Below are 8,266 nucleotides of genomic sequence, written 5' to 3'. Positions count from 1 at the left end.
TGAAGAGATGAATCCGGAGCAAACTGCAACTGTTCATGCAATCTCCAAAACAAATTAGGGATCACGAGATATTAGGTGGGCTAATGATTTTGTTAGTGTGATTAATACAAGTATGTGGGTGTATTCATAGCCAGAATGCTTACAATTTGGGTCTTATGTATATACAGGCAAAACATGGAGAAAAAAACAAAATAACACGAAATGTCATTGACTGATACGCCGAAATCGTTCAAATTGATACCAGTTAACTCAGGCGTTGGTATTTAATTTTTGCATTAAGCAAAAGACCTATTATCAAAATAAATCTTGTTGCCAATGCATAATAAGTGATAAAAATTAATCATAACATGTCAGCAAAATGTATTCCTGTAATTGAAACTTCATTTATGTTTAACGGTTGTTTACAGGTGCCTAATGCTTCAAGGAGCTTGATCTTCTACAACAGGAAAAAACACAAACTTATCGATTATTAAGCGGACTGATTGAAACTAGTTCTGTAGTGATAATAATGCCTCTGCTACATTGCGAGTTATTCGATCATGTAAAGGTTCCTGCACGCACAAAGAAACAATTTAGGGTACTATCGTTCACTTAGTTTATCAACAACAACAACAACAACAACAACACACCCAATCCCATTTTGTGGGGTATGGGGGAGGTGGAACGTAGACAATCCTTCCTCTACCCTAGAATAAAGAGAAGTCCTTTCTCCACCCCGAGTGAAACACTCCAAGAGTAGAGTTAGTTTATCAACTATGAGGATATTCGAAAGTTTTACCTTGATCTCAAGTATCTGAAATCTTGATTTTGTTATTGTCTCGAACAAGAAAATGTATCTGCAATTCAAAAAGACATATTTTCAGCTGCTCAACTAAAATTCTTTTAAAGAACAAAAAAAAAAAGTAAAAAAATCACACTATCTAAGAGGGAATTATTCTTAACACATTATGTGATGGTTTTTCTTTTCTATTTACATTTCATAACATCTTCAAATTTTAGCATTCTTTAATCAATTCCACAAGAATTGTGATTAATTTGTGACAAGTATAATGGTTCAAAACATAAATCACTTATAATGTAGCGAAGGCATACCGCCAAGCGAGTTCCATAACAAGCTCTTCTGGAGCATCAGGGAGTACCTAAAGGGGGGAAAGGTTCAGAATATTTATAAAACAAATCAGTTTTAAGCAAAAAATATTTGAATAAAAAAGCTGTCGAAGTATGTCATAAATTACCTTGTCCTCATAAGGATTGCAGTGATCTTTAAACCACAACCTTAGAAACTCCTAAAAAAAAAATCACATCCGTGATCCGTCAACTAAAATTGAATAGAACACATAATTGGTTTTGTTTTAATCTAGAAACTTAAACCTAAAAAGTCATTTAAAGATCAGAAGAATGGTTCAGTTTGTTATAACCAGACCAGACCAATCCGGACAGATTATTGGATAAATCTCGAACCGAGAACCAAACTAAACATTTGTCAGGAAAAAACATTGTAAATTTATGAGATAAACAACCAAGAAGGTAGATAATTGAATTTTAAGGTCAAAGAAGCTTGGAGGTCGTAGTAAGTATCCAAAGAGAAAAACTGAACCTTATCGATATTTTCGGGTTCAAGACCATTCTGAAACCGGGACTCATAAGAATGGGCTAACCAGTATCTGCTTGAATCGGGTGTATGAACCTGCATAGATGATTAAATGATCACTATTTCTATTATCAATCTGAATTGGTCAACATGCGTTATTTGTTATACTTACAAGGTGTGTGAATGCAAATAAGAGCAAGGGGTAAACAATTAGAGACACATACCTCATCGATCAATAGTACCGAACCATCAGGGCCCTTTCCAAATTCATATTTTGTATCGACTAATATCAAACCATGTTGTGATGCCACACGCTGCAAATTAAAATAAAAGTCACCCAAATAATAAACAGCCACTCAGATCGTCACAATGACAAAAGATTAAAAGATAAATGATAATACATAATACAGATATACCACTGGGACTTTAAATAAAATAAATTACCTGGCCATACTCGAACAAATTTAAAGCTTTCCTACTCGCTTCATCATAATCAGTTTGACTCATCAACCCTTGTTTTACAATCTGCAAATAGATACAGAATTCCATATGGATAAATAGTTGACAATAGAATTATCATGATAATAATAATGTTACTAGTATAATGAATCGTTTGAGAAGATTGTATCAATTAAAATGCATTTTAGATAATATGAACCACTTCATTTTGACAAACTTTACAGTAAGCAGTGTTGTGTTTCATAAATAATACTGAAGCATAGATCATTATACAAACCTCGTCTGGAGTAATAGGAACATCATGATCTGCAGCTTTAGTAGTTGGTGTAATTATATTTGCAGGTAGCTTCTCATTTTTCACCATTCCTATTGCAAATTGTTAAAAACCCGTCTCACAAGTATAAAGAAACCAAAACATAAAAAACTCAAATGATTCTGATGGTAGACAGCACACATGTATTGACTACAAACCTTCAGAAAGCGCATTGCCACAGTAATTCCGCACTCCGTTCTTGTAAACAGTCCATAATGATGTATCAGTACTTCCAGTTACATAACCTCTAACTAGACAAGTTTAACAAAACTATATTATTGAAAATAAAGGGAAAATGAAAACATCCTACACGTCAATGTGGCAGCACATACCAACAAATTCGACAGGAAAAACAGAACATTTCTTTGCAATAGTAACATTTTTATCAGGGACTGCTATTATGGCATTTGGAGCAATATGTTGAGTTTGATTGAACCACCATAAACTTGTATCATTAAGAACCTATGAAGTATCAACAGCAACTTCATCAATCCACCTTCCGACAACTGCACTCTGTTGATTTAACTAATCAAAACACATAGATTTAAAATACCTGGCCTTTAAAAGGAATTGAAGCAAGAACCCTATCAAAAGCACTTTGTCGATCTGTTGTAACTAATACAAGATAATCCCCTCCATCGTAAATATCCCTTACCTATAAAATGTCATCTTAACATTTTCAACTAACAATAAAGAATGCATATACATATTTCTTCGAGTATCGAGCGTTAGAACGCTTCCATCGTACATATCAAACTTTCAGTTATTGACTTATAACTAATTTTAATGATTGTGACCACTTATATAATTGCCATGTCAGCAAACACTACAGGTTACCTATTGAATAAGTAATTATCTGTTGTTTACCTTTCCTCTTGTTTTGGATTTGAGAGCAGGAATGGTAAGATGAAGGTTCGTTTCCGAAAGGCAATTCGAAAGCGAACTTTTCGCAGCGATTATAACTTCATCTCTGCGATCACTATTTGTTAAAGCATTCAAATTCAATTCATCTTGCTGATGATGCTGCTGCTTAGTTGCCATTACAGTACAAATCCTTGGCAATTTCTGCTTTTTTATTTGGGCAATTTTGAAATCAGAGTTTGCTGAAATCGAAAAAAGTAAATTTTTGTTAATTGAAGATACTGACGATGATGATGATGAAATGGTGCCTAGGGTTTTGGTAGGGTTTAAGCCTGGAATACACGCCATTGTATGTTGAATTCTCCTTAATTTTCAAATTCACGCCATTGTTGAGGAAAAAGTGACGACGGATTTGAGATATAAAGAAGGAATCAAACACTTTTATGCGATGAAGGGAGATTGTAGTAGGTACTAGGGTTTTGGGCAGCTTATTTTCTAGTTAGCATTACACATGTAAATCTACTAAATATTTTTTTATTATTAATCACTCAATTTGTTTAATTTGTCCTTCATTTTTAATTTAATTATAAAAAATAACTAATAAATTAATTATTATTATATTTAAAGTTAAATTTTTAAAATTAAAAAGACGTAATTGAAATTTTAATGATATTTAATACTTATTTACAAAAAGAAATAATAATTTTAAAACAAATGAAAATAAAAAAGTAAACAGTTTTTTGAAACGAATGAAATATTAATTTATCTCCCTTTATTTGTAAATATAATAACTAACCCCTCTTATAAAATTCACAACAACAACAACAATAACAAAACTCAATACCGCATAAGTGGTGTATGGGGAGGTGAGATATAAACAATCATTCCTCTATCCGAGAATAAAGACAAGTTAGTTTTTACCCAGAGTGAAAACACTATCAAAAGTGGAGAAAGTCATCTCTCTCTATTCGACAGATAAAGAGATTGCTTCCGAGTAGACCTCCGGCCAATAAGTAGGAAATTTTTTATAAAAAAAAATTGTAAAATAAAATTGGGACACCTCACATAAATTTTTTTCCTTTCTATTATTATTGGGGTTTAAAAAATTATGTAAGATTGAAATTGAAATAGAAAACCAATCAGTTATCGGCCATCAGCAATCAACATCATATTCGAGTTTGGGCTTTAAAGTTTTGGGTGTTGAAGTGTTGGCTTTTGTATAAGATAAAGCCCAAATACTGATTGGTCTACTATGTATCCAATAGCCCAACAGGTAACAATAGAATGTACTCCGTACTTAACAGTTTCACTTACTTGAAATAAAATGGGTACCAACTGTAACAGTTGACCTAGTGTCGGCGCACATAAGAGGGTAGTCCTTTATGCATTGTGTGTTTGTGACCCTAGAATCAAAAAAAATACGGAGTATCTCCTTCCATCCGTACGAGGGTCCAACTTATATAAACTAACGTAACTACCATTGGACGTTGTTCATCTATTTATAGGGTTATGTGGGATCCACGTCATCATGACTCTATCAACTTATATCCTTGCATTCATAGTGTACGAAGTAGAAAAACTTACCACTTAGTAGTGTTTAACAATTTTTATCAACGTGTAGTTTTATGTTGATTTCAGAGCTTTTTTTAGCAAATGAAATGGATTTGTAAGTATATATATACGAGTTAATGTGAGAGATTAAACATATAAGTATTTTATAAATTATAATATTACTGTAGTACATTTGTCTTGAAAACGTAACATAAAATGATAAATAGTACGGGTTACTTAGTTTTAGATCATTGCAAAATCTTGATTATAATACATTACTGTATACGTATTCAAACTTTATAATGACATCTCTAACAAAAAAAAGATTTGGCCGAATAAAAAAACAAATCTTCTTTTCAAATTGTGGTTGTCAAAATTGTTATATGGTGTGTGGTGAATTAAAAAAGTAGATAATTAAACTTGTGTTATACACAATTAATGCCTTTAATCAAGTAACAACCTATAATTATTTCATTTGTTAATAAACGGATAAAAACAAGAGAGAGCTATGAAAGGCGTCGGTGGTGTTTCGAAAGTCAATAGTAATAATAGTAATTATCGTGAAATAAATATTCAAAATAAATAAATATTGGTGGTAGAAAAATCGTAGTTTAGAATTGTGGACACCATGATTGGTTTCACAGGGGCCGCTTGTCACCTCATCTTCTTCCTCTCACTTGTGACCATAATTAAATTTACAATTAAACTTTACTAATATTATTAGACCAAATTATTATTTTTTTTTCAAACTACTCCGTATAACTTAACTTTATATGACGGGAGTTGATATTTCTAAACATATTTTTGATAGATCCACACATTTTTGTTGTTACTTTCCAGTTATGCCCTCCAATATTTTGAAATGAAATTTTTATATAACACATCATTAAGGGCAGTTTAGTGACTTTTTGTGGATTTATCAAAAACAAGTTTGGAAATATCAATTCCCTTATATGACCAAAAAAGATCATCAAAAAAAATAAAAATCTAAAACATTGGTACAACAAACCGGTGACAAAGCCCAAAACAAAACGAAGCACAAACAAACTACATACCCAACGTACAACATAAACCAAAACCAACCTACAAAGAGAAACAAATCTCGAACAAAATAAACAAAACATACCAACTAAGCACACTAAACAAGCGACAAAGACCAACAGCCCGCAAAATCCAACCAAACCGAAGAGAGACTATAAACATGACACTAAAGATTCATTTGTTGTCGATGTAAAAGTTTCTCAACTCCGCCCTATGAATTTTCCTAAGCTTAGCCTTTTTAAGTATAAGGGCCTTCTTCGAGTTAATAATCTTAACTTCAACACGACTAAAAACTTTCATAACCTCTTCCAAAAAGTTAGAGTATTTGCCCAAAGAAGTGTCAATGCTGCCAACACTTTGAAGAAACATATAAAAATCACTTTCGACATAAGATTAAAAGATTTAAAATCCTCAACCTAGCTCACATTGTTAACATTAGCTATTTTAATGCTGGAATCATTACCAATACACGAAGGCGAAACAACAATAGCCTTGCTTTTATTATACTTCACCCGAGATTTACCACAAGAAATCTCTCACGCCACAAACATGTACATCCTGCTGAGAAAGAGCAACATTAACAGACAAAGAATGGGCCTTCAGCCCCGGCCCATCACCCAACAAAAAAACATACCCAAAGTCTAATAGAAGCATAACCTGCATAGTTTGGGCTACATAAAACAACAAGTGAGCCTAATCCTAGGCCTAAGGTTCAATCACAATAACATGAGGATCACATCCATTATCTAGGAAAGCACTGTGCTCAACTTGAACCACCAAACACGAATTCACGATAACGTTATCGCGAAAGTTCAAACCAACACCGCCTAATCAAGCTTGAATAGAACCAATTTGGCTCACATAAACCAACGAAATGGGCGTTTTCGCAGAAGGAAAAACCAACTCCACCCGAACATTGTTAGTCACGTCCGAATCAAACACGAGTAAAACTGAAATTGAAGAAGCCAAGAATTTCGAGAAAAATCTATTTGCCATCAATCTCTCAAAACTCGACACGTCTGCCACATCATTAGCCCAAAAAATTCCTTTAGTGATAGTCGAAGAGATTAAGTTAGTGGGAACGAGCTCGTTAATAAGTTTCATGTTCGTAATCTCAATAAAAGCAAACAAGGAACCAATGCTCACAACTGCGCCGGAGAACGAGCCACCTTCAAAACCTTACTCACACTCCTTGCAATCTTCGTGATGCTTTCGATCGACACAGACTTGGTCGATATTCCACGTAACTCGACCCAAACATACCTCATAATGGAATCTGCCTTTTTAGCAAATGGAACTACCAAATCGAAACCCAATCCCAACGCTTGAGCAAGAATCTGCCTTTTTACTGATTATTTTGTCCGCTCACAATGAAAATTGAAAAGGTGATATATATATATATATATATATATATAAAGGGCGAAAACTGCGAGAACTCTTTAATTTCATAGTTTTTATGCATTTATATGAAACAAATTACATGTAAATGTTAATTAGTGCTCATACATTAATAAACATATGTTCATTACCGCAAATTACATGTTAAATTGCTAATTACATGAAATGTTCACATGTTTACAAAACAAATATGCACATGTGAACGAGAAACTACATATCTGATTATATTGTTAAAATATAAGTTTTTTTCAAACTATTTTATGTTAATTTTTACTCTCCATCAACATCTATAGGTGATTCAATCTAATTACATGTGAAAAATCTATGAAAATTAAAAGTTCTCGCGGTTCTCACATTTTTTCTGATTCTCGTTTGAACTTTTGACTATATATATATATATATATATATATATATATATATATATATATATATATATATATATATATATATATATATATATATATATATATATATATATATATATATATATATATATATATATATATATATATATATAGGGCAAAGATCAAGCGCTAAGTGGTACTTGGTGGGATAAGGGGATGAGTGATTTTGTGATTTTTATATCTTTTTTTCTAACTGAATTTGGGTACCAAAGTTTGGTGGATTGAGAGAACTAGTGTTGGAGGAAGCACACAAGTCGAGATACTCAATTCATCCGGGATCAGATAAGATGTACCAAGATTTGAAGGCGTTTTATTGGTGGCCAAATTTGAAAGCTGACATTGCTACCTATGTCGAGAAGTGTTTGACTTGCGCTAAAGTCAAGGCTGAACATCAGAAGCCATCAGGATTATTAACTCAGAGATTCCCCAGTAGAAGTGGGAAGGTATTTCCATGGACTTCATTACGAAACTACCAAGAACGGCGGGAGGTCACGATACTATTTGGGTTATCGTGGATCGTCTCACTAAGTTTGCACACTTCTTACCGATAAGGGAAACTGATAAAATGGAGAAGTTGGCTCAGATCTACATTAAGGAAGTCGTCTCTAGGCATGGAGTGCCTATATCTATTATATCCGACCGCGACAG

At 33.0% G+C, this 8,266-nt stretch overlaps 1 protein-coding gene across 1 annotated transcript; it reads right to left on the bottom strand.

Annotated features, from left to right (window-relative positions):
• Window positions 1-201: 201 nt before the first annotated feature.
• On the bottom strand, window positions 202-3,712 carry LOC139872533 (phosphoribosylaminoimidazole-succinocarboxamide synthase, chloroplastic-like). Its single transcript, XM_071860422.1, has 12 exons — window positions 3,231-3,712; window positions 2,917-3,018; window positions 2,696-2,825; window positions 2,522-2,614; window positions 2,328-2,416; window positions 2,036-2,116; window positions 1,816-1,905; window positions 1,598-1,687; window positions 1,236-1,286; window positions 1,093-1,139; window positions 779-836; window positions 202-551 (listed from the first exon to the last, which is right to left on the bottom strand). The coding sequence occupies exons 1-12, from the start codon at window positions 3,570-3,572 to the stop codon at window positions 489-491; spliced, it is 1,236 nt and encodes a 411-aa protein (XP_071716523.1). The 5' UTR covers window positions 3,573-3,712; the 3' UTR covers window positions 202-488.
• Window positions 3,713-8,266: the final 4,554 nt, after the last annotated feature.

Source organism: Rutidosis leptorrhynchoides, chromosome 10, assembly GCF_046630445.1.
Source record: "Rutidosis leptorrhynchoides isolate AG116_Rl617_1_P2 chromosome 10, CSIRO_AGI_Rlap_v1, whole genome shotgun sequence".
NCBI classification, from domain to species: domain Eukaryota; kingdom Viridiplantae; phylum Streptophyta; class Magnoliopsida; order Asterales; family Asteraceae; genus Rutidosis; species Rutidosis leptorrhynchoides.
Note: the sequence above shows the minus strand (reverse complement) of the source record. Positions and strands in the feature narration are given on the sequence as shown.

Excerpts from the sequence above, each read along its gene's own strand:
- LOC139872533 (XM_071860422.1), bottom strand. The coding sequence starts at position 3,572 with ATGGCGTGTATTCCAGGCTTAAACCCTACCAAAACCCTAGGCACCATT. Across the intron at positions 1,906-2,035 it reads ATTTGTTCGAGTATGGCCAG|CGTGTGGCATCACAACATGG; the intron begins GTAATTTATTTT and ends TTTAATTTGCAG. Across the intron at positions 1,287-1,597 it reads AACCCGAAAATATCGATAAG|GAGTTTCTAAGGTTGTGGTT; the intron begins GTTCAGTTTTTC and ends TTTTTTTTTTAG.